The sequence below is a fragment of the Lagopus leucura genome, unplaced genomic scaffold (assembly GCF_019238085.1).
Source record: "Lagopus leucura isolate 7727_CA_CO unplaced genomic scaffold, USGS_WTPT01 Super-Scaffold_100024, whole genome shotgun sequence".
Lineage (NCBI taxonomy): Eukaryota > Metazoa > Chordata > Aves > Galliformes > Phasianidae > Lagopus > Lagopus leucura.
Genome location: NW_024962276.1, coordinates 4,068,304 through 4,093,254, shown reverse-complemented (window position 1 = coordinate 4,093,254; position 24,951 = coordinate 4,068,304). Strand labels below are relative to the sequence as shown.

Genomic DNA, 24,951 nt, shown 5'->3' with positions numbered 1-24,951 from the left:
CCCCCCGCCCACAGCCCCAGGCCCCGCCCACTCCCTATATCTGGCCCCGCCCATTTCCGTAATCCCCGCCCACCGGTCCAGAACCGCTCTCTGATTGGCCGCCCGCCGTGCCGGTCCGCACATGGGCTCGGGGCTCCGTGGCCGCGGGTTCGGGGCCGCGCTCCGCTGCCCTCTCCTTCCGTCCCTCCCTCCCTCGCCATGGCCCGGCGCAGCGTGCTGTCCATCCGCATCGTGGAGGGCAGGAACCTGCCCGCCAAGGACATGTGAGTGCTGCCGGGGCTGAGGGTTGGCATCTCGGTTCTGCATGCTGTTTTGCCTCCGGCCCCCGGGAGAGCTTTGGGGAATCCCTCCCCAGGGCTTTACGGTGACTCCCACCCAATGCATTGGGCTCCCTTGAGGGTGGGTTTGGGGTGACCCCCTCCCAGCTCTTTGGGATGGCTTCAGGATGTGTTCCCCCAGTGCTTTGGGATTTCCTCTCCGGATGGCTTTGGGATGACCCCCTGGATGGTACCGGGGCAGCCCTTCCTTTAGGATTTCCCCTAGGATGGCTTTGAGGTGACCCTCCCAGCGGTGCCCGTGCTTTGGGGATTCCCTTCAGCCTGAATGTGGGGTGTCCCATCAGCTCTGAATGCCTTGGGGCCACCCCTGGCTCTGTCCCTTTTCCAGCACCTGCTGCAGGGGTTGCTGTTCTCATCGGGTGGGGATTTCCCTTCTTCGAAGCCCCCAGAGGTCTGTCTGTGGTCCCAGCATTATCCCAGCTCCCATCTCTACGGAGCAAGATTTGGGGACAGCACTGGGTGGCATGGGGACAGCCCAGGGGGGATCCATCTAAGGGGAGCCACTAAGGAGCACTGCAGAATGCTGGAAAAGCAGCAAAAAAACCCCACAGCCGTCATGGAAAAAGAGGATAAACAAGGAAAGAAGCACAGCTTCTGGCTTTTTTAAGCTCCGTGTGTCAGGGCTCGTGTTTTTCAGTCCCTTGGCACGATGCCCTGCGGGGACCTTGAGCCGGCGCGGGGGGGGGCTTTGCCTTTTGGAGGGCAGAACACGTCTTGGGATGGTGCCACGGGCACAGCTCCATCCCCTCTTCGCTGTGCTCCGGGATTTACGGCACCCTTCCCTCCGCCATTGGGATCGCTGTGATTTCCCCGTGGAAATCCGAGATGTCACAGCGCTGCCGTCGGGTCAGAGTCTGCCCGCAGTCACCCACCCACGGCACGCTGTGTCCCCGGGCACGCTGACACCGCTGCCACATTCTGCTCCTGCACGGCAGCGCTACGATTTCAGCGCATTTCACCACCCTCACCGACGCTGTTTCCAGGCTGAGTTCCCTGCCTGCCTGCTCTGTGCTCCCTTCCTCCTGTGAGCCCCCTGCCCCTACGAGCTTTGGCACCGGGACCCCACGCAGCTGTCCATAAAGAGGCGGAATAACGCTCTGCTCTATGGCACATCGCTGGGCTCCTCCCTGCATCCCCAGCGCAGGAAGACAAAGAGCATCTCCTGCTTTGTGTGCGCTGCCCGGGCAGACGGCACGGGGCTGTGTGTGCTCAGCGCCCGCTGAATGGTTTGCACAAGGCAGGAAATGTCAGCAATACTGCGGGGTTAATGGGGCTTCATCCGCCGCGTTCGTGTCGAAGCTGCCCGCAGGGGAGCTGGCTCTTAGCAACCAGCGTGACACGGTGCTGCCTTGCGTGGGGACACCCCGGGACGGGGACACCCATATGGTCTCCAGGATGCAGCGCGTGGGGCCAAGGTCCCTGCAGCTCCAAGGCAGCTCTCAGCTGTTTGCTTTTCCTTGTTTATTTTACTTTCCCCAACCTGCTGCTTGTCACCGTCCAAGCAAACCCATCATCCCAGCCACGTGGCTCCTCCTGGACCCCTCCGGTCCCCTTTGCTCCCCCAGCAGCTCAGGGCACCAGCACCCCTGGGAGCTGCCGGCCCCAGATTGAGGACCCAAAGTCCTTTGCCCCCATAGCCAGCACAGTTCCGCCAGCTCCGCCGCCTCCGGCCCCAGTGAGTCACCCTCCTCAGGAACTGAGCTGGCCATAAAGTGGTGTTTTTTTGGCAGTTGCACACAGGAGCATTGACCTGAGCTATTACCAGCTCATTGAGCATCGCTGTGACCACTGGTCTGTGTCACCGCAGTGTCCCCAGGGTTGTTCCCATCCTTGCAGAAGGATCTGGGTTCTGGGTCCATTTTGAGGCTTGAGGGGGCTGTGTTGGCTCCTGGAGCTCCTGCTTTGGGGAAAGGGTGGGATTTGTTTGTTCCCCTTCCGATCTGGACGAGGAGCTGCCATCAGCTGCCAGCAGGATGCTGTGGTCAGGGCCGGGAAGTCGGGGTCACTGCAGTGCTAATGGGGTCGTGCCATTGCCTTCCAGCACGGGGAGCAGCGACCCGTACTGCATTGTGAAGATTGACAATGAGGCCATCGTCAGGTGAGCACATCCAGCCCTGCTGCCCTCTCCCATCTGGCTCCCAAAGCTCTGCTTTGGGTTTGAGACATGGATCCCAATGTCCAATAATCCATGGTCAACCCATAAGCCACCCCAGTGTGGGTGCTGTGCACCAGTCCTGTCATCTGATGTTGGGATGTCACTGCTGCCATCTGTCCCACAGGACTGCCACAGTGTGGAAGACGCTGTCCCCATTCTGGGGGGAAGAGTATGAGGTGCAGCTCCATCCCACCTTCCACAGCATCTCCATCTATGTCATGGATGAGGATGCACTCAGGTATGGGCAGAGCGCTTTGCGGACAACGCAGTGTTGGGTTGGGAAAGGCAATGCTCAACCCCATAGCAGACAGCAGAGAATCCACACATGGCTGTGCAGTTGAGGGCTTTGGGACATCCAAACTGCCTGCAGCAAGGGGTGGCCTAGGAGCTCTGTGTCCCCTCAGTGCCACCCTCCATGTCACCTCCCTGTTGTGTATTGCAGCCGTGATGATGTTATTGGGAAGGTGTGCATCACCCGCACCATGCTTGCAGAGCACCCCAAAGGTAGGGGACGGCGGGGTGTCCCCAGCCCTACACCCAGCCATGTCCCCAATGCCCCCTGCCCATGGTGCCCACTGTTCCCCCAGGATACAGCGGCTGGGTGAGCCTCAGCGAGGTGGACCCCGATGAGGAGGTGCAGGGGGAAATCCACCTCCGTGTGGAGCTCCTGGAGGGCGGCCAGCGGCTGCGCTGCACCGTGCTGGAGGCCAGGTGATGTTGGGGATGGGGACGTCCCAGTCCTGGGATGAAAGCTTTGGTGGTGTCTGGTGAGTCCTGGCTGCTCTGTGACTCAGTTTCCCCACTGCACTGAGACAGTGGGGAGCTAAGGAGGGGAGACAGGGAGCAGTGGGTGCCCACTGTAGGGATTCTGAAGGCTCACTGGAAATTTCTCCCTCTCCTCCACAGGGATTTGGCCAAGAAGGACCGGAACGGTGCGTCCGACCCCTTTGTCTGTGTGAGCTACAATGGCAAAACACAGGAGAGCACCGTGAGCTCAGCTCAGCATATCCCCATCCCTGATGTCCCCTTGGGGGTCGGGTGTGTGTGACATGGGGACAAAGCCATCTCCTTTGCAGGTGGTGAAGAAGTCCTGCTATCCTCGCTGGAACGAAGCCTTCGAGTTCGAGCTGCCCGACCCCCCTGCAGAGAAGCTGTGTGTAGAGGTGTGGGACTGGGACCTCGTCAGCAAGAATGACTTCTTGGGCAAGGTGGGCTCCCAGAAGCACCCTGCATCGCCCCGTTACTGGGGTGGGACGTGAGCCTGTCCCAACCTCCCCCAGGTGGTGGTCAGCGTGCAGGGGCTGCGGGCAGCTGGGCACCAGGAGGGCTGGTTCAGGCTGCATCCAGACACAGCCAAGGCCAGGGAGGAGAGGTGAGTGTTTTGGGGTGTCCCAGAGGGATGTGGTGTGGGGTGCATGGTCTGGATCTGCTCTCCATGTTCCTATAGGCGCCGGGGCAGCCTGGGCTCACTGCAGCTACAGGTGAGGCTGCGGGATGAGACAGTGCTGCCCTCTCACTGCTACCAGCCCCTGGTCCAGCTGCTGTGCCAGGAGGTGAAGGCAGGGCACCAGGTGAGGTCTCTGCAGAGCCCCAATGGGACGTGGTCACAGTGCCTGCTGCCACTGTGCCACCATGTCCTCGTGTCCCTGCAGGCCGGTGGGGTGCACCTGGTCACCCTCCTCGATGAAACCACCACGGCTGAGTGCCGGCAGGATGTTGCCGTCAACCTGGTGAAACTCTTCTTGGGCCAAGGGCTGGTGAAGGAGTTTCTGGACCTGCTTTTTGAGCTGGAGCTGGCCAAGCCCTGTAAGCCTCGGGCAGAGGAGGGCAGGGTCTTCCTTACCTCTTTTGGTGCTGTAAAACCTCCGGAGTGCTCTGGTTGGGAACCTGCTGGGTTCATCCCAAGGAACTCATTGGCTAAAGTTGGCTGAAGTTGGTGGAGGCGGGTGATGTGTGGTTGGGAAATCCCCGTAATTCCAGTGGAAATGAACAGGGTGCAGGGGGTGGAAATGCCTGGTGGGTGACCTGGGGCTGCTCCACAGACTTTTTCCTGTTTCACAGGTGAACCCAACACTTTGTTCCGGAGCAACTCCCTGGCCTCAAAGTCAATGGAATCTTTCCTCAAGGTGCTGCTGCCCCCAAATCCCCCTTCTCCACAGGGAGTTTCACCCCAAAGCCTGCTCTTTCCAGCTCACCACAGCTCCACACTGTCCTAAGGGGAGAGCATGGGGAGCTGTGCCTGCCTCTGGGGCAAGAGTTGGAGAAAACCCCCTAAGGTTGGGTGCTGTGTCCCCTGGGCAGGTGACAGGGATGCAGTACCTGCATGTGGTGCTGGGGCCCACCATCTCCCGGGTGTTTGAGGAGAAGAAGTACGTGGAGCTGGACCCCAGCAAGGTGGAGATCAAGGACGTTGGGTAAGGAGCACGGGGGCTGCAGTGGGTGGGGGTGCTCGGAGATCCCACCGATGGGATCTGTGGTGCCTGCAGGTGCTCGGGGCTGCACCGCGTGCAGACAGAGAGTGAGGTGATAGAGCAGGGCCGCCAGCTCCTCCAGTCCTACCTCAGGGAGCTGCTGGATACCATCGGCAAGTCAGCTCCTACCTGTCCTCCTGTCATCCGTGCTGCTTTCCGGCAGCTCTTCCAGCGCGTTGGGGAACGTTTCCCCCAGCATCAGGTCAGGTCCAAATCCAGCGGTGGGGGATGGAGGAATGGGGCGGACTTGGTGTTGCACCGTGCCATGAAGAATCTGTGGGTGCCCATCCCTGCAGTTGTCCAAGGCCAGGCTGTACAGGGCCCTGGGCAGCTTGAGCTGGTGGGGTGCAACCAGCCCATGGCAGGGGTTTGGAACTGGGTGGGCTATGAGATTCACAACCCTGAAGCATCATGAAGTATGGTGCCATTGGGATGGACTCTCACACATCTCGTGCCTCCGGTGGTTGTAGCACACTCAGTTCGTGGCTGTCACCAGCTTCCTGTGCCTCCGCTTCTTCTCGCCAGCCATCATGACCCCCAAACTCTTCCACCTAAGGGAGACGCACGCCGACGCACGCACCAGCCGCACGCTGCTGCTGCTGGCCAAGGTGGGACATGGGGACAGCGGGGAACGGGTGGCACTGGAGGCAATGACTCCACCATCCTGTGGTCTGCAGGCTGTGCAGATGGTGGGCAACATGGAGCCAGCGGCAGGGCGGGCCAAGGAGGAATGGCTGGCCCCTCTGCAACCCGCCCTACAGCACGGAGCCTCCCAGATGAGGGCCTTCATCATCCAGCTGGTGGGCACGGAGGAGGAGGAGAAGGGTGGAGAGGGGTGGCCGTGTGCCCCCCGCACCGCCGTGGTGAAGGAGGGGCTGCTCTTTGTGCACAAGACGCGGGGCAAAGGGCCGCTGCTCGCCTCCACCTCCAAGAAGCTGCACTTCTGCCTCACCAGTGAGGCCCTCAGTTTCAGCAAGAGCCCCGGGGCGGAGGTAGGGGGACAGGGGAGGTGGGATCCCATTGTGGCACGGAGGGCACCGAGCACTGTGTCCCCAACGGCAGAGGTGTGGCTCCATCGCTTTGGCCAACATCCGTGCGGCCGAGAAGGTGGAGGAGAAGAGCTTTGGGAGCTGCCACGTCATGCAGGTGGTCTACGTGGATGACGCTGGGCAGCAGGAGACGGCGTACCTGCAGTGCAAGGTGGGCTGGGACAGGGATGGGGCTGTCACCCACCAGGACGCTGTGTCACCACATTGTGTCACCATGCTCTGCACCGCCGCAGTGCGTCAATGAGCTGAACCAGTGGCTGTCCGCCCTGCGAAAGGTGTGTGGCAACAACCCGCAGCTGCTGCACGCCTACCACCCCGGTGTCTTCCGGGGGGACAAATGGAGCTGCTGCCACCAGAAGGACAGGACGGGTACGGGGGTGTCGGGATGCGGGGTGGTGGAGAGGTGTCCCCACCATTTTCAGCCCCTCTGTCCCACAGGGCCAGGGTGCGGCAGGACACGGCACAGCATCACTCTGCAGGACTGGAGTGATCCGCTGCAGCCCGACGTGGAAGCGCAGCGCCTCTTCCAGCACCTCCACGGCCTGCAGCAGCCTCTCAGGTTGGATCCCAGAAGTGGGAGCGGACTCCTGCATGCCCTCTGCCCCACAGCTAACCGACCCTCTTCTCCTCAGGGAAAAGTACTGGCAGCTGATGGAGGAGGGGGGACCTCAGAACGGCCCTCGAGGCTGCGGTGAAGGTAGAGGCGGAAAGGAGAATAGAGGGAGGGACCCCCAGCGCCCCATCCCCACCAGAAGCGCTGTGCTTGGGGCCCGCTCCCCGCCCCCGAAGGTCTCACTGCCCCGTGCTCCCCCACCCCAGGACCCCTGCTGCCCATCGAGCTCCGCCGGCTTTTCGAGGCGCTGCAGGACCTGGAACGCTGCCACCGCCAGCTGCCCCCCGCCCTGCTGGAGCTGCAGACGTGATGGAGCGGGCTGGGATGGGGCGGAAGGGAAGGGAAGGGGGGAGGGGGGGGGGGGGGAGAGGTGAGGGGGGCTGTGCCTCGAGTGTGGCAATAAAGGTGCAGTTCCGCCCCGCGCCGCGTCCGGAGTCTTTGTAGGACACGTGCGCGCAGTCCTCCCGCCCGGCAGGGGGCGCCACCACCGGAAGTGCGGGCGGAAGTGGCGCTCTGGGCGCCGCAGGAACGGTGGGGAGGGAGCGTGAGGCGGCGGGATGAACGCTCCTCCGGCTTTCGAGTCCTTCCTTCTCTTCGAAGGCGAGAAAAAGTGAGCAGCAACCAGGCTGGCGGCCGTGGGGGGGAGCGGTGGAGGGCACCGTGCCCCCCTAGTCCCCCCCACGGCCGCCCAGGCTGTTGTGTGCAGTGAAACATTGCCCTAACGGCCCCTGTGCTGTGTAGGATCACCATCAACAAGGACACCAAGGTGCCCAACGCCTGTCTGTTCACCATCAACAAGGAGGACCACACGCTGGGGAACATCATCAAGTCGTGAGCTGAGGAGGGGCTGGGGAAATCTGGGGGGAGGCTGGTTAAGAGTAATGAGGCTTTCCTTAAGCTCAGATATGTATTTTAATGCAGGCTTGTTCACTGCTGCTTTTCCTTTCCAGGCAGTTACTGAAGGACCCTCAGGTGTTGTTTGCAGGTTACAAGGTCCCACACCCCCTGGAACACAAAATCATCATCCGTGTCCAAACAACGCCAGATTACAGCCCCCAGGAGGCTTTCACCAACGCCATCACAGATCTGATCAGTGAGCTGTCCCTCCTCGAAGAGAGATTCAGGGTGAGCTCATTTCTTTCCACTGCAGGAAGCTCGTGCTTTGAACCAAAGGGAGGGATGGTATATCCCAGAGGTGGTGCTGCCTTATAGCAATAAACTCATCTGAGCAGTTGCTCAGAACTTCCTTGCAAGCCAGGCTCCTCCTGAGGGTTATTTATGTGCCCTGTAGGAGTTACACGGGTGCTCTGTAACAGTTCTACCAATGATTTTCTCATGATCTTGCTAGCACAGAAAACACTGTAATTAAAATCAAATTATATACGATCTGGTGCTTGATTTAGTGCCTGGCAACCCTGCTTGTGACACAGGACTTAGTATTAGATGATCTTTGAGGTCCCTTCCAACCCATCCCCCTTTTATGTTTGCTTGGCTGCTCAGGTTTCCATGGGTGCTTACACCTTATTTTGCACATGTTCTGGTGTTTGATATCAGACTGATGAGATCAGTTTTAAACCGTCCTCCAGCTCAGTGACAGTTCTGTTTGTGTGCTTTACAGGTTGCCATCAAAGACAAACAGGAAGGAATCGAGTAAAATGAGCACACCAAGACTGGACTGCGCTTCTGATGAAGAATGATGCGTCTGGGAGCTGAATGCTTTATTTAAACCTTCATTCATGGCAATTACTTTCCTTTTCATCCTGCTTATTTTTGGCAGCAGTATTGGGAGGGGAGGTTTGTGTCTGCCAAGTCTTGTTTGATTTGATGGCTTAATTCACTACAATGATTTTTACTTTTCTACTTGGAGCCTTAATGCTGCTATGTGCACCAGGCTGTAGCTCAATTTGACTGTACTTTGGAGATGCTGAGTGGCAGCAGCAGATCACATTCCTGCTTTTCCATTTCAAGAAATCCAGATTCTGGCAGGAGATTTGTTACTGTGTTTTATTAAGTGTTGTTTCTATAAAACAAATGCACAAATTGTGTAAACTTACAGAAAAAAGAACTGGATGACTGGATGTGTTTAACAAACTCTGTACCTTTTGCACGTAACAGCTGGTCTAGAAAACTTCATGGTTACATGGGTAACACTCACTAATACTGCACTATTTCAAAGCATGGGAATGAAATTCTATAACAAGTAACTATGACTTCTTCCAAATTGCTGTAATGTTCACACTAGTGAGAGCAACAAGGTAAGTGAAAGTAGGGTCTGTTATCACGTTGTTTATGTAGACTTCACTCAGGTGCTCCCCATTTGCTTGAAGCTCTGGCCACTTGAGAATCTGCAAGGAGAACAGAGTTTGTGTAGAAAAGGAACGGTGTCACTGTTCCTAAAACTTGGTGAATGTTAATTATTGCAACACCTGGTTTGACAGTTGGGCCTGGGTTGTGTCTACTGCTGGAACAGAGGGCTCACATCCAGCGTGGTGGAGCTGAATAGAAAGGTTGTTCCCCTGCCTGAGGGAGGCAGATACATGCCAGTCCTACTGAAGGACTGAAGTTCAGTGCAAGAGGGACTTGATCAGAAAGGAAAAATTGAAAGCAGCTCCCCCTCACTCCTCCAACAGCTGACTGTTGATTTGAGCATGTTTACATTTATGGAACACGAGGTCACATCATATTTACATACAGTTAGAGCTTATGTGCCTCACAGCCTTTGTGAACATGTTGTTGTTCAGTTACCTCTGTAAGGGCACAGTACTGACCCAAAACAGGAGTGTTTTCATAGGCCAGGGAGAGAATGAGCAAAAGGGAGGCAGGAACACATCCCAGAAGCTTGCCCTTCTGCAACACACGCAGTTCTGCCAAGGAGCAGCTGCTGCTGTCACCCTCTACTCATCCAGGCAGGGAAACAGTGGCTGCACACCAGACAGCAGTGCAGGAACAGCCAGGCCGTATCATTTAACCGCTGTGGTTTTTTCAGAGCGGCCTTTTCCTAGGAAAAGTCAAGCTACAGCACACAAGAGCGAACAGATTTGCTTTGCAGCTCATAATCCCTGTCACAATTGTGTGTGTGTGATTTGAAGTGGCCGTGGTCACGCTCTGGAGATTGGTTTTAATTGGCCATGAATGTTAGGTAGAGAAGACAGTAGGCATGTTCTGCTGTGAAGCTGCTCAGGAGAGCTGCCCTGGGGAGGAGGGGAGCACAGCTCTGTCACAAAGGGTAAATGAGACCTACCTGTGTGGGTGGGATTCTCTTGTCTGAGTGTTTTCCCTTTGCAGAGCTCCATGCTGTGGTGTAGTTTGAGAGGTGGTATATCCACACACTTCCCTGCTCATCACCACAGAACACATGCAGTTTTGCTGTAAGACCAAAAGAAACAGCAGAAAAGCAAGAGTGGAGCTGAGGGTACATTGGTCTATAAAGCTGAGCTCAAGGCAGTGCTTTATCCTCTCAACAGAGGATGTCACATTCCAGCAAAGTTATCTTTCTAGCACAAAAAAAAACAATACTAAACTACACAGCTCTGGAAAAAAAAGCCTCCATTCAGACTCCACAGTCTCATCATTTTGAAAAGTGATGCTCAGATCAGGTTTCTTCACTCTTTGTTAGTCCTACACTGCCCTGGGACAGGTGCACCACACCAAGGTAAAACCCCTCTGCCTTCAGAAGTCAAGGAACAGTCTCAAGTATTTACATGCAGCAGGTGCCCATTAGCTGCACTGTGCTGCAAGTTAAGGGCTCCTGTTGCTCATGGGGGGCAGGCCTGCTATGTTCTCTCGGCCTGGGAATTAAATCCACTCCTCTGCTTTAAACAACAGGCTCCTCCAGCGAGTGGGAGACATTTGCATCTGTGCACAAGTAAACCTTGAGCAGTATGGCTGCCTCTGGTGCAGCCTTGATGCTTGGGAGTGCTGAAGGGTGCTGCCTTACCTGGGCAGGTGCTGAGTGTGAGATAGGACAAGTCTGTTGTGGACCACTCCAGTTCAGCTAGAATAACTGCAGACACTGTTCTCTGGCTTCCTTTCCCCTTACTGTCAAAAGATCGACTCCAGCTCCATAAGTATATACATCCTGGTTTGGAGCTCTTGGAAACTAGGGAAGAAAAGTGGAAGATGATGTAAGGTGCTGAGAAGTGCTTCAAAACAGCTGGGGAAGGCAGTCCATCCGGAAAGTGGCTTTCAAGACATGGAACCTGACAGCATCAGCAAGCACTTCCACTTCTTTTACCTTATTTCAGGATAATTGGAGGATTCAGGGGGATTCTTAGTCCCACACATGTTCCAAAAGTGCAACAGGCAGAGCTATTCAGAAAGACCCACCCTAGGTCTTACAGAGCCTCCAAATTGTGGGAACTCCCAATCCTCTGCAAAGGGCTTCCAGCAGCCCTTGAACAGCAAAGGGTTCTTCCCTCCCACTTCAGCACTGCTAAGCAAAGTCTGCTGTGTTGAGTCCGTCTTTTTTCCAGCTCTGCTCAGATGAGACTCCATACCTCATCTTTACACAAAGATAAGCGAGTCTAGAAGGAAACTCCATTGAGCACAGCACTCCAGAATCTACAGCAGATGCAGTCACACCCCATTTACTTCCTCTGCGTTGTCCTTCACACCGAGGTACCTCACCTCTTGTGGATCTGGCTATCGTGTTTATACTCACCTACAACATCATCATTCAGAAAAGCCAAACCGTCAACCCTGTGAGATGTCGACATTTCTCCCTCCTCATCAGGAAATTTGAATGAGGCTTCAAAAGGCCTGGGGAAGGAAGAGTGAAATAATTCAGGTCCCGAATGAGCAGCACTGAAAATGTGCTTAGATACAGAACCCAAGAAATGGAAATCCACGTTAGTCTCATTCCAGATAAAGCAGATTAATCCCCACTTGAAATTAATTTTTGAGATACCTGACTTTTTAATTTCCAGGAGCCTGCTTGCTTCAGGGACTGCTATTTTACTCCCTTTAAGTTTGGTGAGCCATGCTGCATTCCTGGCACAGACCTCCATATGAAATAAAGCTAGGACTACTTCTGTTGTTACAGAAAGCAACTGTTGCTCTCACCTGCTTTTCTCTTCCTTCTCCAGTTTGATATTCCACGTAAAGCAGCCTTCTTCACAGCCAGCCAGCAGGTACTGCTCTGGGCAGGTGGGCACCAGGGCAATCCGTAAGGGTACAGACAAACATTCCAGTACCAGCAGCTGGCTAAAAAGAGAACAGTGAAGTGGTGCTGCAAAGCAATAGCTAGAGCCTCCTAGACTGGCCACATCTGGTATTTTGTACCTTTACCTTGCTTTGAAATTGTAGTCACAGTCTGGAATTCCAATATCCCACAGCACAATTCGCTTGTCATAGGATGCAGCTGTAGGACACAGAAGAGGCAGGCAGTGACACTGCTGCTCATTTGGTTCTCATGCTAGCTGGCAATTCTACCTGTCAGGAGCTGTAACACTAAGCCTGGGGCATCACAGAGCTCACTAAAGTACAGCAGCAGTCATTGAGGATCCCAGCTCAACACCACCTCACAGACATTGTCAGACATTCAGTCATTTGCATTCTTGTGCTCTAAGAGGAGCAGACAAAAGGAAAGTTTGGTTCCTGGTGTCTGTTACCAAGTTGTGGCTTCATGAGAACATTAATTAGCACTCATTCAAGTTCCCATTTCTGGCAGTGGGTTCCTGTGGAGCCTACAGTCCCTACTCTCAGACAGATTCTGCTGTATTCCACACGTTTGTGTTTGCATCCACAGTAGCTCCCATTGGGAAAGTTAGGGACAGATTTAAAATAAAAGACTCTTACTGTCTCTGTCACCCAGCTGACTGAGTGGCAGCAGTAACAAGGCCAAGAGAGTATTTTCAGTGATCAGAATGCCAATCAATTAGCATTAACTCAAACAAGTCAGTGTCTTGTCCTCAAGCTTGCAGACGTAATTTATTACAAGAGATTTTTATTAAATAAAAAAAAGCCTGAGCAACTCTGTCAAGCTCATCAAGCCTGCACTAAGCATTACAGGGATGTGGTAGCTACTTCCCAATCTCTTTAGGTTTCTGCTTTTTACACTGTTGAGCTTACTCTTGTGAAGTACCCACTGCAGCTGCCCATGTTTTAAAGACATTCCACTTGTAATGGTTGGTGTAGCACTCTAACCACTCCAGGATGTGAGCAATTGTAGGCAAGAGGGACAATGTGCTGTGGGGTGCAGGTGTGGTCTGAATGTCCCTGTAACAGCTTACTTTACAGACCCAACAATGCAGCTGCAATTTGTAACAGATGGTTCATTTCCCACCGCTCCTTAAGCCTTCATCTCAGCAGCCCTGCCTGCTGCAGCTCACTTCCACCTCAGGACCCAGATAGAAATTTCTGACGAGGCACAGATTTTCATTTATTTCAAAGCAATTAAGTGCACTGCTTTGCTCATTAGAACAACAAAACCCAACAGGCCACGACATGCTGCAATGTCCCTCTTGCCATGCTTGATGAGAGCCCTGCTAGCTGGCTGCCTGGCCCCCAGCAGCCGTTCTGCCTGTCATTCTTCTTACCCAGCCCTGCGGAAGGAATCCACTACTGAACTGTTTGTGGCTAGTGTGTGGCAGCCACCCTGAGAGCCAGCACAGCAGGGAGCTACCAAGTGAGAAACTGGAGCTGCTGCACCTCAGCTAAGGAATAAGACTCTGTCTGAAACAACTTGCCCCTGCTGTGTTCTAATGCCATCCAAAAGGAACTCCCTGCATTCACCTGTCCGTACTCATACCTGTGTGGTCCCAGTAAGCACTCAGTTTCCCATACCTGCTTGCAAGGTGACAGTTCCCCTTGTGAAGGAAGCCCAACCTTTTCCAGATTAGGTGCTGAAGCTAAGATTCTGAACTACTGACTTACTGAAGAGGTGAGTTTCTTGAGTCGGGCTGAAGCAGACGGTGGCAATGGGCTTTTTATGAGCCTTTATTTCTCCATAGCAGAAGTCAGCTGCCACATGAATCAGTTTGACAATCCCTCTCCTCCCTGCAGCTGCCAAGATGTTATGAGATTTCTTCCGACTGTCACTGATCACCATTGGGAGAGTTGTCCATGCAACACTGAAGAACTCCTAGGACAGAAAGAAGCAGAGAACAGCATGAAAGAGAGTCAGCAGGAAGGCTGTTAGCTCAGATGTAACACAGCTGTCATGGAGCAATCCAGGTGAGCTGACACGACCACTCAGGCATAAGCACTGCATTTCAGAACACCTTCGGAAGAACAAAACCTATCAAAACAGGATGTTTATTAGTCTATGCTGTCAAGCTTCCTTAGCAGCCTGGATACACACACACACTTATGCCTCTCTGAAAAAAAAAGAAAAAAAAAAAAAAGAGGCATAAAACTGATTAAAAAAGAGAAAGAAAACAAACCAGGCTAGAAGAACTAGCAGGAAATATTTACTACCCATCTTTTAAGACCTGCCCACAGTAATGCTTGCAACCTTCTTTCAGAATTGTTTACAATTTTATCTATGGAATTAAAAAGGATTATGGAATTTCCATTTAATGCTCATCGTTCACATCTGCAACCCACCTCTGTAGCCACCTTATACTTCTTCAGCACCACCCCTGTTTCACAGTCGATCAGACAGACAGACTCCCCTCCACACGTCGCCACAGTTCTTGAACAACTCACAATGGGATCTGAAAGATGAAAAGAGAAGGTGAGAAGTTCACAGATAACACATGAAGACTGCCCACGGCCTGGTGCTCTCCCAGACTCCTGTTTTCAAAGGCAAAATATGTACACAAATCTCTTCCTGAAAACAGAGATTACAGCTTGATGAAGCTGGGGGTCTAACACATGGATTCTGCTGGGATTCCAGAGCCAGGGGGTTCAGGGAATCCTGCAAACCTCTTTAAGAGCTCACCTTTCCTGGGTGCACAGTCCAGCAATGGCTCGAAGACACAGGACCAGAGCTGCGTTTTAAAATCCTCGCGGCTGTTGCCTTTACTGTGACACTGAAGAAAATGCAATGGCTCTACACTGATATCCTCCTACAATAAACCATCCACATTTAGAAAATTAATTCCCCCTAACAGCAGTTTGTGACTGCCGTGGGAGAACCCTCTACCAAACACAGCAATCTGAGTTAAACCAGAGTATTTTTCAGCCCTCCTGGGCAGGAGAGATTAAGATGCCACTGATGCTCGAGACTCCCGAAACAGAAACTGGAAAAGGTGTGCCCTGCAGACCCCAGCATGGAACTTTCTTTTCTCTTGTAGAGAAATGTGAAAAACCCTTTTAAAACCCCACTGATAAGAGCTGAGAGGGAAACGCTTTCCCCCACGCAGCCATTAGCTTGACCTGACAGCAAGTCCCATGCCAGTCCCATTTCTAAGAACAGGCTTTCAGAGCACCACCTCAGAGTGCTGGTCCATCCACTCCTTGCAGAGAATTCACTGTCTCCAAAGGGGGGCCTTCCCTGAAATTTCAGAGATTTAAAACAAAACACAGAATAAAACTGTAACTTACAATATACCTGGCCAGTCACAAGCTCCAAGATATGCAGAGCTCTGCTGACATCTCAGTGCAGCTCCTCCCACTAAACCAAGAGGTTGAAAACCTGTCCCCAGGGTGGGGATAAACATACCTTGGCCTTGGAGTTCTTCACTGGGGTCAAGTTAACAACCCCGTTGTCCTGTTCCTGGCTTTTCTGTTCTCCTGGCAGCTGGCTGGATCTTCTATTGCTTTGCCCTTTGGGAATCTTCTCTCCATTCTTATGTGTCCCTTCATCCCCCTGCTCAGGGGTTGCCTCTTTGGCTGGCTCATTCGATGCTCTTGCTTTATCAGGAGCTGAATCATCCTCCTCTTGACTGGAATTTCTGGGATTAGGTACCGTTTCCTCAGTTTTTGCCTGGGACCTGGACTTCTTCCTTCCAAAACGTGATTTTGAACGATTTCTTTTCCTCTTTCTGGGAGTTACCGTAACCTGTAAGACACGCTGTCAGTTTCTGCAGAAGCTTCCCCAAGATGTGCAGATGGTTTGCAAGTAAGAAAGAGCCTTGATTCAAATCCCAGTACCCTCCTGGAGTCATAAACTAGGTTCCAAAAATCAGGCAGCTCAGACTCTCAGAGCTCCTAGAGGCAGAAGCTAATGACAGCCCAGTTTGCAATTCATTTCTCCTGCCCCAGTTACTCGTGATTTACATACATGGAAAAACAAATCTGGCCCATGGCCTGAGAAGATTCAGTCTGCAGCTGTTCCAAAGCTGTTCCAGCACCATCTCAGCCTGCCATGTCAGCCCAGTTCTCTCATCAGAAATATTGCTTCCCCAAAGGATGGGTGGAGTGGGTTGGTTTATACTCATGAAATCTTTTGGGTTTCCTATGAATGGAACAGCTCTGTCTTCTCGAATAGCAACCCAACCTTCTTATTGCTGGGATGGCTTCAATCTGGCTATAAAGAAGTCCCAGTTGTGGAACACAGGCTGCAGCCTGAGGCTGCCCCTACAGTCAGCACAGGGTCACTAAAGGAAACTGACAAGCATTACTGAATTTGCTAAAATCTAATTTAAAAAGAAACGTAAATCATTAATGTAAATCACCTACCTTCGCCTCCTCCTCTGCAGCTTCCTTGGAGCTTTCTGCACTTTCTTCCTCATTCTCATCCATGTTTTCTTCTGTTTCAGTATCTGTGTTTAACTCCAGACCCAGCGAGCAAGTCAGAAACTCTTCTGCAATCATTTTCACCTTATAAACAAATATGTTGATAGATACAAAAGAAAGACAATAAGAAACCACAGCCAAACTCCGATATGCCATGACAAGAGTTGGTCTGCCGGGCTTTAAAGCATGTTCTTCCCTCCTATTCTACATGAATTTCACAAGGTTATTTCACTGGTCATACTGAAATGTGCAGGCTGGTGCACCAGCACCACACCTCTCTGATCAACCATACAAATCATGTGGATGCTGCAAACTGCCCAGGACAGATCAGAATCTGCAGATCTGCACTGCAAATGAGTGACTACAATGACTTCTGCAGATGATCACCACCCTGCAGTGCATCACACTGCCAGCTGGAGTGGACTGTTCACCTCCACATACAACAACATCAGTGGCAGCCTGCATCGCTGACTATGTCTGCACTACTTGATCCAAGAACTTCACTCTGTCACGGACTTCCAAGGTACAAAACAACATCCCAGCAGTAAAACAAGACAAAGGAGCGATGGAAGCTGATGCACATACAACCCTGTGTTATAGATAAAATGGTAGCTTTCCTCACTAGGAGCAACTACAGTCCTGTCATTACCTTCTCTCCTTTCATACAGCTTCCTTGATGGAAGCCACAAGATTAAAGGCTGCCATTAAAGTGATCTGCAGTTTGCAAAATTAAGTACTAGGAATACCATAGTCTTGTTAATTGGTACAACTGTCATTATTGTTTATGAATTAAAAACCAATGTCCAATGACAATCATTGCATCTTGGTGCACACTTTGCATTGGTGCTCCTGTAACTGCTTAACAAAACAATGAGGAAAAGAAAAGATACCATCCTCCTGAAAGAGTCCTCTGAGCCCAAATCTACACAGTACTTCAATCAGAACTGTTCAGGATCAGGCTGCAGAGCCCTTGCCAGAAGAAAAGAGTGTCAATGAAAAGCAGCTCACCCGCCAGCGGGTGAATTCACTCAGGGAGCTGGGTCCATACACAACATTAGTCTGAACTGACTTCAGGAACTTTTTCTTGATGGACTTCACTTGCTCAGCTGTGTACTTCTCAGGAAGTTGGTCACGGAAGAATTCTTCCCAGTGAGCAGTAACCTACATAGAAAGACTGGGCTTACTCAACAGTGTACTACAGAAAACTAAAGCACAACAGTGCTTGTAAAAACATTTCAGCTGTTAACCCTGTGGCTCCACTATCCACATGATGGCACTTACTTGATTTATTTGATCAGCACTTGAAGCACAACTTCAGTGCAAACAAAATCCAGTCCCTCAGATCCAAGTTTGTGTGGCAAAGAACATGAACTCAGACCAATGCCTGATTTCGTGCTTCTAGATTCACAGCAAGTGCTCTTAAGAAGTCTCACACCATGCTTCACTGCAGAGAGCACCTGACAGGTAACTATAACAGCTACGTGACAATGGGCATCTTTGAGTTTTCTTGCAGTTCAAGTGTTGCACAAGCGCAGCACACACACACCACCACCATTTGTAAATTCAGATATCTTGGCTCCAAAAGGCTTCTGAACCTTGGGCACAATGAAGGGAGAATTTGTCATGAGCTGAATGACCACGTATGCAAGTAAGAGAACCATTCCAGGCACGCAGAGCAAAAGAACAAACAAGTCCTTGTTCCTGGAGCGTGCTGGGAGAATCAAGATTACCCTGAGCCTGGTTTTGAACTCCCATGCCTGGGGCCACGACAAGTAACATCAACTAGATGGAGAGGTGCACGCAGCTGGTAAGGAAGCACTCTGTTTCTTCCATATTTGCATGGCAACTGAGTGACCTAGAAACTGGAGGCTCAAACACAGCCCTCGCTGCTCCTGCCCCTGTGGAGCATTCATGACAAATCCTCTTTGCTAGTCAAGAATTCTCTGGCTGTCAGTTCCTGCCAGTTTTGCAGCCTAGTACTCCAACAGAGTCAGCACTATGGAAACGCAGAATGTCCTCACACTGATTGAAACTGAAGGTAGAAGTGGCAACAAATGCAAGCAGTGACCAGAGAAAGCAGTAATGAGGTATTTAAAGTACATCCCATACTGTGGCACGGTATTTAGTTACTTTGCAGGTGTTCACAAGTGAAGAAAATACTGCCCATCTTACCTTGCTGGTCAGCTTACGGCTATTGACACGCCTCACGTGATTAGCCAGCTTGGTTATGTCCTTGCCATTGAGCAGCCGAAGATTTTGCAAAAGAAACATCACTTTATAATCATCATTGAGCTAGAAAGACAGCAGAGTTACAAAAATTGTACACATGGTGGTTGCTTCAGTTCATTTATTGCTTATTAAAATACAAGCCAAGGAAGAGCAGAACGTATTTACGTGAGAAAACATACTCCATAAAATCTTCTCAGCGTTTCTGACTCAAATAACTTTCACTTGTAAATTAGGATTCCTCTGTAAGTTGGGATCTTCAGCAATGCAGACAAGTGCCTCGCACTTCTGCAGTACTTGACACCAACACAAGGTGGTGGTGATGAAACTGGCCTCTGACCCGCCTGCAAGGCAGGGCACTCTGTTCACATCCTGCAGAATAAAAGCACTGAGTGCTTTCTAAGGTGCCCTCACTTGTTGCCTAAGAATAACACATGAGAACTAGGTACAATTGCTGTTTATTTCCCCCTCTACGTAATATTTGTAAGAATGGGAAATAACTCACTGTGAGGTACACATTGTTCTCGTAATTTAGCTCTTCAAGCAGAGGGAACTGTTTCAGAGCAGTGACATCTTCCAGCTGGTTGTTGTTGCAGTTGAGGACACGCAGATCAGGCAGGGTTAGACTGTTGGGAAATTTGTCCAATAAATTATCAGAGAGATCCAGTTTCTGTAGATGCCTCAGACGTGAAAACAAACGTGGATCTAAGTCTCCAGTCTTCAGCTGCAGCTTGGACAGGCTGAAAGGAAAAGAGAACATCAGCTACCTGCATTTCAGTGCAAAACGAGTGCTGACCTTTACAGGGTACAAGGCCACACCTTGGGACACCCCTCAGTCTGGTTTGAGAAGGGAAAAAGCAGCCTTCCTCAGTGAGAAACTGAAAACTGTGTATTACAGGAAGGATGGTGCAGGGATGATTAGCCCATTTAGCTGAAGCCCACAGGGAACTTCCAGCACTGTCAGCCAGGGTCTCCTGAGGACCTAAGCCTGAGTTCCTCTAACAAACAGAATCTCCATCTATAATGATTAGTAAATAAAGGGCCATACACAGAAAATGCAAATAAATCGGGTACATGAACTTAGAAAGCAAGATCACTTCCCACTTGTCATCTCAGAAGCCTAACCAGCCAAAGTACGCACAAAAAGCTGAAAAGGCTGCAAGACTGAGTGTGACTGCTGTTGTGACTCCAAGCAGCAGCATCACTTGGGGCTGGGACACAGACAAGGACTGGGAGAGACTCAGCACAGCGCTCCCCAAATGGACTTTCAGAAATATTACCCTTCAAAATCATGGCATGTAGCTGCATGGAAAAACTACTTCTAGAAATTCACTGCTTCTGCCACCTGAACACCACCTTGTTACCCAGATTCCTGCAACCCACACTCTATAGATAAATTTTCAAGTTTTTCCCTGAAAACAATTATTTCAGCACAAGACAAACTAAGAGAAGTTACTTGTACGTACATATGAAACACAGAGCTCCTCCATCAGCAACAAAAACAACACAGACACCTGCCAGAAATCAGCTAGATGAGTCACTTGGAGTGACCAGTTCTCAATTTAAAAAATATCCCACTGTTATTTACCACTTGGAAAGTCATTTATTACATTCAGTGACCTCTGAGAGAGTCTGAGCAATAAAAGTGCTTTAGAGGCTGCTAAGCATGTCAGCTCACTCACCCTTTCTGCAGTGTTGCAGATAGTAATATAATTGGATTTAGAGCAAAGTGATGGAGGAGAAAATAAAGGGAATGGACATAATGCCAAAACATTAAGAAAATCCTGTAGATCCAGACCAGAAGCACTGCTCCTATTTACACTGAGCAACTGCTACCAAAGACAGAAGAGGTTTCTGAGGAAGGAAGGAACACCTCTTAGCATTAGGAAATCAGAACCCAGGAAACATATATGGTGAAGAGAGGCAGTAATTGTGGCAGCTCACTGCTCCTGCACTGAGAACACCATCTCTAATTCTGGGCTTTGTCATGATTTCTCTTATTTCAGTAGAAATGCCTGGAAGGAGGATTACCCGTGCTGAATTCATCTGGAATTTTCCACAGGCCTGCTTGCACTTACTTCAGTGTTTCTATCTTTCGGAGCCTCGTGGATTTCGGAACCGCTCTTTCCAAAAGAAGCTCTGTAGTAATTTTTGACATGTTTATCTTCGTCCTCCAGCTGCAATCACCAAGCAGCTGTAAGAACTCTTCTCGTAGCCCCCCTGGGAAAACAAACAGGGATAAGAAGAAATCCTTTGCGACCGACTCCAAAGGGGAGAAAAAAACGTGATGAGGTCGGCTGCTGCTTCTGCTGCTGTGTTTGAAGCGCTCTTTTTCTACGGCTGAGATGAGAATAGTGGGGCTACTCACTAAGGTGGGCACACACCCCGAACGAGCCCACCCAGCCCGTCCCAAAAGCTCGCTCCGCGAGCCACAGGCTGGCTGCAGATGAGCTGCGTGCACCGCGAGGGCTCTCGGCGTTAAGGGCTGTGCAGTGCAGCCAGGCTCTGGCCCGAGGACGGCCCTACAGCAGGGCTTAGGATAAGCTCACCTGCAGCAGCCGCGTCCTCTGGGGGAGGCGATACAGAACGCAGAGCTGCCCACACGGCCGGACTCCTTGCCGGCAGCCTCCGCGTTCCTCAAACTCGGGATTAATGACCACCCATAGCAACACCCGCCGCTCGGTACGGCCGTTTCTTCGCCGGGCCGCCCTTACTGTAAGCAACTTCTATCCGCACCCGGCACAAAGCTCTGCCCTGCCCGCCCCGAGCCGCGTCCCCCCACCCCTCCGCAGACAGCGGTCGCCGGACACTCGGCACTCAGTGCTTCGAACGGGGCTGCGGCACGGCCTCGAGGAGGGAAACAAAAAGGCTGCACCCGAACGCGGCGGCAGAGCGGCGGCAGCTCGCCCCGGGCCCGGCCCAGCCGCGTCGCGCTGCGGGCACGAGTCCCGCGCCAGAAAGCTCTCGGGAACAGCGGGGTCCCCCGCTCCGCTCCGCCCGGTGCCCCGCTCCGCCCCGCCGCGCCGCGGCCCGGAGCGCCCCCGGCTGCGCGCGGCACTACAGCTCCCAGCGGCCCCCGCGGCGCACAGCAGCGCTACGGGCCCCGGCGCCGCCGCGAGGCATGCCGGGAGAGCGAGGCCGCCCCCGGCCCGGCCGCGCGGCCTGCACCGAGCCCGCGTGCCGCCCCTCACCTGCAGCGGGCCGGGCCGCGAGGGCGGGCAGGGGGAGAGAACGGCCGCGTCCCGCGCTCAGCCGGGCGGATGGAAGAAGAAGAGGAGGAGGAGGCGGCAGCGAGCGGAGGCGCGGGGCCGAGCTGCGGCTGCAAGGGGATCCGCTCCTGTCTGCTCTGCGAGGGGCCCGCGCAGGCTGCTCCGCCCACACAGGTAGCGGGGAGGGGGCGGCGGGGCGGGGCCGGCGGGGGGCGGGACGGCACGCGGTCCTTCAGAACGTGCGGGACCCCCGCGATGGGCGCGCATCGCTGAGGGCAGCGCGATGGCGCTGCGCCCCGGACGGTGTCAGCTACGTTCCAGCACCGCTGCGGGACGGAGACGGTACTACAGGAACGGGCTGCGCTCAGCATCCCTCGCACCTCTGCGGGCCGGGCAGGCGGTTTCCACGTTGAGGTTTTGGGGTAATGAAGGGAAACGGCTCGTTATGAGAGCTTCCCCCCTCACGTGTTTGTCATCTCTTTTTATTTCTGCAGGGGGAGGATAATTTCACTTACTGTCCGGCAACGGGTTTAGCTGAAGGCAATGAGTGCTCCCCATTTGCTGGCTGGGCATTTCCGTTCCCAGGGGTGTTTTTGGCGGAGGAGTTCATTAGCGAGGATGAAGAAGTGGAGGTGGTTGAACTGATGGATAGGGATGAATGGAAGCCCTCGCAGTCTGGTCGAAAGAAGCAGGTTTGGCTTTACAAGCACGTTTCTTCTTAGATCTCTCTGCATTTCAAACCCAATCCACTTACATATTTCATTAACAGCTTTTCTTTGGGAACTTTTTCTGAAATCAATTTCAAGAATGACTTCTCATTAAAATCAGCTGCTCGCAGAAGCAAATTCCAGTTGCGCATTCAGGCATTAATCATAGAATGGCCTGGGTTGACAAGGACCACGGTGCTCATTTTGTTCCAACCCCCTGCTATGTGCAGGGTTGCCAACCACCAGACCAGGCTGCCCAGAGCCACATTCAGCCTGGCCTTGAATGCCTCCAGGGATGGGGCATCCACAGCCTCTCTGGGAGAGCTCACACAGTTTTAGGTGAGAGAAGTAAGGTTTTTTTTTGTTTTTCTTTTTGCTTGCCAGCTAAGAAACCTAATTCCAGAGAGATTAATGTAGCCTGTCCAAGTCAGCTCCTCAGGGAAGCGATGCAGTCAACATCCCTGGAGGTTTTCCTGAAAAGGGCAGATGTGGCAGTGAGGAACACGGCTCAATGGGCACGGTGGGGATGGGCTGATGGTTGGACTTAGTGGTCTCAGAGCTCTTTTCCAACCTTAATGGTTCTGTGATTTTGGAAACTGGTGAGGAGCTGCTGGAAGAGAACAGAACTCAAAAGCCTTGACCCCATAGGGATCATAGCCTCGGGTCTTGTCCCAGGTTTTCCTTTAATGCTGTTTTTTTTTTCCCCCTCTTCCAACAGGATTACGGACCCAAAGTGAACTTCAAGAAACAGAGGTTGAAAGCTGGTGGCTTTACTGGCTTGCCAAGTTTTAGTAAAAAGATTGTGGCACAGATGGAGGCCTGCTCTGTGCTAGGTGGCTTCATGCCTGTTGAACAATGCAATCTGGACTACAGGCCAGAAAGAGGTTCTGCCATTGACCCACATTTTGATGATTGGTGGCTGTGGGGAGAACGTCTGGTTAGCTTAAACTTGCTCTCAAAAACTGTGCTGTCCATGTCTTGTGATTCAGAGGACAGCATCCAATTATTTCCTACTTTCAGTAATGAAAACAGGGAATTAAATCCCCTTGGATCTCTTACACAAACGTCACCATGTGAGAATTCAGGCAAACAGGGAAGCAGCTGCCTTTTATCCCCAAGGCTCGTCCCAAGTAAGGAAGTGACCGTTGCCATTCGCTTACCCAGGAGATCTCTGGTGGTGCTGTATGGTGAGGCTCGCTACAAGTGGAAGCACGCCATTCACCGCAGGCATATCGAGCATCGGCGAGTGTGTGTCACGTTCAGAGAGCTGTCTGCAGAGTTCAGGGCTGGAGGAAGGCATGAGGAGCTGGGCAGAGAACTGCTGGAGATAGCTCTTTCCTTTCAAGGGACACCGGTGTGATCAGCAAAGGGCTGCTAGAATTGTGTCTTAAGAAATGTGAAAAATAAAAACCAGGATTTGTAGAATTTGATTTATTTCTGAAGTGTACAAAAGAAGCTGGGTATGCATGGATGTTAACAGTTTTTTGTGAAGGCTGTCCTGGGCAATGGCAGCTTTTATCTCATCCTGCTTTACTGTTTCCTGTGCCCTAGGTCCACACCTGTCTTCTCACCCACTTCAGATTGTTCCTTGAGAGAGAAGCTCTCCAGGGGGCAGGCAAGCATCTCTCCACAGATAGTACAACGCTAAGAACTAATTAAAGTAATTATCCTTTGCTGAAGATTTATACTTCAATAGTGAGGATGAGCCATAAATGCTGTGTGTGACCTGTATCTCCTGGGACCAAAGAGCTGCATTTACAGAGGGCCAATGCTGACTCTTCCACAGAGACAGCTTGGCACAGCTCAGACCAGAGACTCACAGACTGTGTTATTTTCTGGTCGTTTGTCATCTCTGAACCCCGCTGTCAGCTCTCAGTATTGAGAGTCAGATTTTGGGAATAAGCTGGGCAACAGACTGCAGCACCAGTGGCTGTCATTTTTTTTTCTTGGCACCTCCAGCAGTCAGGTGTGAATCATACCTTGTACCTAAGATTCAAGTCATCACTTGTAGCAGGCGCTGATTGAGGGCCATCTGTCTGTTCAGAACTAACTTCTGTGCTCTTGTAAATGAAGCTGTGCTGTGGAAGAAGCATGACACACAGTTGTATCAACAAAACCATTCAGCACTCTCACAGATACGGTAATGAAATGATACTTTGCAATGCTGTCTGGTTTTGTTAGGAAAAGGGGCCTGTTTCTTAGGTGAGATTTCAGCATCCTTGTACAGCTATATCCTGTCCTAGAAATACTTCCTTGGCATAGCACATGGTTTTTAACATATCAGTAATGCATTCATGCTGCAGACTGCCCTCTGCTGCAGGCATTGCGGAGGAGGCAGCTCCTCAGCCCGACTGAACTAGGTTACTAAAAATCAGGTGAATCAGGACATTTGAAATGATGACCGCTATGCTCCTTCAGGGCTGCAGCGAAGCTGTTTTAGTTTAGCCCTGTGTTTAAGCCGTTGTGGACACAGCTACACAGTGATTGCAGCAGGGATCAGCGAGCACTGCTTCCGTGGGCAGTCCTAAACTGCAAACCTCCACCCACACCCACAGCGTCGCT

General features: G+C 52.0%; 4 protein-coding genes across 10 annotated transcripts; 3 read left to right on the top strand and 1 right to left on the bottom strand.

Annotated features, from left to right (window-relative positions):
• Nucleotides 1–134: 134 nt before the first annotated feature.
• Nucleotides 135–6,966, top strand: LOC122184559 (ras GTPase-activating protein 4-like). 5 transcript variants are annotated; one of them, XM_042879591.1, is made up of 20 exons: nucleotides 135–263; nucleotides 2,380–2,436; nucleotides 2,618–2,731; nucleotides 2,936–2,997; nucleotides 3,081–3,204; nucleotides 3,400–3,481; nucleotides 3,570–3,701; nucleotides 3,774–3,865; nucleotides 3,941–4,064; nucleotides 4,146–4,299; nucleotides 4,555–4,619; nucleotides 4,795–4,907; nucleotides 4,980–5,166; nucleotides 5,435–5,572; nucleotides 5,642–5,956; nucleotides 6,027–6,164; nucleotides 6,247–6,382; nucleotides 6,452–6,572; nucleotides 6,646–6,710; nucleotides 6,833–6,966. In XM_042879591.1, exons 1-20 carry the CDS (start codon nucleotides 199–201, stop codon nucleotides 6,934–6,936), a joined length of 2,388 nt encoding a protein of 795 aa, XP_042735525.1. In that variant the 5' UTR covers nucleotides 135–198; the 3' UTR covers nucleotides 6,937–6,966. The 5 variants fall into 5 exon arrangements, with proteins under 5 accessions (XP_042735525.1, XP_042735526.1, XP_042735527.1 ...); XM_042879592.1 differs by lacking the exons at nucleotides 2,936–2,997; nucleotides 3,081–3,204; XM_042879593.1 differs by lacking the exons at nucleotides 2,936–2,997; nucleotides 3,081–3,204 and having other exon boundaries at nucleotides 175–263; nucleotides 3,400–3,425.
• Nucleotides 6,967–7,125: 159 nt separating this feature from the next.
• Nucleotides 7,126–8,704, top strand: LOC122184525 (DNA-directed RNA polymerase II subunit RPB11-a). The gene is made up of 4 exons (XM_042879521.1): nucleotides 7,126–7,236; nucleotides 7,368–7,457; nucleotides 7,577–7,751; nucleotides 8,245–8,704. Exons 1-4 carry the CDS (start codon nucleotides 7,184–7,186, stop codon nucleotides 8,278–8,280), a joined length of 354 nt encoding a protein of 117 aa, XP_042735455.1. The 5' UTR covers nucleotides 7,126–7,183; the 3' UTR covers nucleotides 8,281–8,704.
• LRWD1 (leucine rich repeats and WD repeat domain containing 1) lies at nucleotides 8,617–21,824 on the bottom strand. Of its 3 annotated transcripts, none has more exons than XM_042879517.1 (16): nucleotides 21,665–21,824; nucleotides 20,552–20,693; nucleotides 18,979–19,213; nucleotides 18,420–18,539; nucleotides 17,256–17,408; nucleotides 16,191–16,331; nucleotides 15,232–15,570; nucleotides 14,509–14,635; nucleotides 14,172–14,281; nucleotides 13,500–13,707; nucleotides 11,913–11,985; nucleotides 11,688–11,828; nucleotides 11,287–11,384; nucleotides 10,564–10,725; nucleotides 9,868–9,992; nucleotides 8,617–8,971 (listed from the first exon to the last, which is right to left on the bottom strand). In XM_042879517.1, exons 2-16 carry the CDS (start codon nucleotides 20,629–20,631, stop codon nucleotides 8,831–8,833), a joined length of 2,253 nt encoding a protein of 750 aa, XP_042735451.1. In that variant the 5' UTR covers nucleotides 20,632–20,693; nucleotides 21,665–21,824; the 3' UTR covers nucleotides 8,617–8,830. The 3 variants fall into 3 exon arrangements, with proteins under 3 accessions (XP_042735451.1, XP_042735452.1, XP_042735450.1); XM_042879518.1 differs by lacking the exon at nucleotides 21,665–21,824 and adding an exon at nucleotides 21,023–21,242 and having other exon boundaries at nucleotides 18,420–18,479; XM_042879516.1 differs by lacking the exon at nucleotides 21,665–21,824 and adding an exon at nucleotides 21,023–21,241.
• On the top strand, nucleotides 21,719–23,819 carry ALKBH4 (alkB homolog 4, lysine demethylase). The gene is made up of 3 exons (XM_042879520.1): nucleotides 21,719–21,856; nucleotides 22,177–22,374; nucleotides 23,108–23,819. The coding sequence occupies exons 1-3, from the start codon at nucleotides 21,734–21,736 to the stop codon at nucleotides 23,747–23,749; spliced, it is 963 nt and encodes a 320-aa protein (XP_042735454.1). The 5' UTR covers nucleotides 21,719–21,733; the 3' UTR covers nucleotides 23,750–23,819.
• Nucleotides 23,820–24,951: the final 1,132 nt, after the last annotated feature.

What these genes read in the sequence shown, in the direction of transcription:
- LOC122184559 (XM_042879591.1), top strand. Translation starts at nt 199, where the DNA reads ATGGCCCGGCGCAGCGTGCTGTCCATCCGCATCGTGGAGGGCAGGAAC. An exon ending in AACCTGCCCGCCAAGGACAT is followed by an intron (nt 264 to 2,379) that starts GTGAGTGCTGCC and finishes ATTGCCTTCCAG; the next exon opens with CACGGGGAGCAGCGACCCGT. An exon ending in CAATGGAATCTTTCCTCAAG is followed by an intron (nt 4,620 to 4,794) that starts GTGCTGCTGCCC and finishes TCCCCTGGGCAG; the next exon opens with GTGACAGGGATGCAGTACCT.
- LOC122184525 (XM_042879521.1), top strand. Translation starts at nt 7,184, where the DNA reads ATGAACGCTCCTCCGGCTTTCGAGTCCTTCCTTCTCTTCGAAGGCGAG. An exon ending in CTGGGGAACATCATCAAGTC is followed by an intron (nt 7,458 to 7,576) that starts GTGAGCTGAGGA and finishes TTTCCTTTCCAG; the next exon opens with GCAGTTACTGAAGGACCCTC. An exon ending in TCCTCGAAGAGAGATTCAGG is followed by an intron (nt 7,752 to 8,244) that starts GTGAGCTCATTT and finishes TGTGCTTTACAG; the next exon opens with GTTGCCATCAAAGACAAACA.
- LRWD1 (XM_042879517.1), bottom strand. Translation starts at nt 20,631, where the DNA reads ATGTCAAAAATTACTACAGAGCTTCTTTTGGAAAGAGCGGTTCCGAAA. An exon ending in AGAACAATGTGTACCTCACA is followed by an intron (nt 18,540 to 18,978) that starts GTGAGTTATTTC and finishes CTGTCTTTCTAG; the next exon opens with CTCAATGATGATTATAAAGT. An exon ending in GAGAAGGAAGAGAAAAGCAG is followed by an intron (nt 11,385 to 11,687) that starts GTGAGAGCAACA and finishes TTCCTTCCCCAG; the next exon opens with GCCTTTTGAAGCCTCATTCA.
- ALKBH4 (XM_042879520.1), top strand. Translation starts at nt 21,734, where the DNA reads ATGGAAGAAGAAGAGGAGGAGGAGGCGGCAGCGAGCGGAGGCGCGGGG. An exon ending in AGGCTGCTCCGCCCACACAG is followed by an intron (nt 21,857 to 22,176) that starts GTAGCGGGGAGG and finishes TTATTTCTGCAG; the next exon opens with GGGGAGGATAATTTCACTTA. An exon ending in AGTCTGGTCGAAAGAAGCAG is followed by an intron (nt 22,375 to 23,107) that starts GTTTGGCTTTAC and finishes CTCTTCCAACAG; the next exon opens with GATTACGGACCCAAAGTGAA.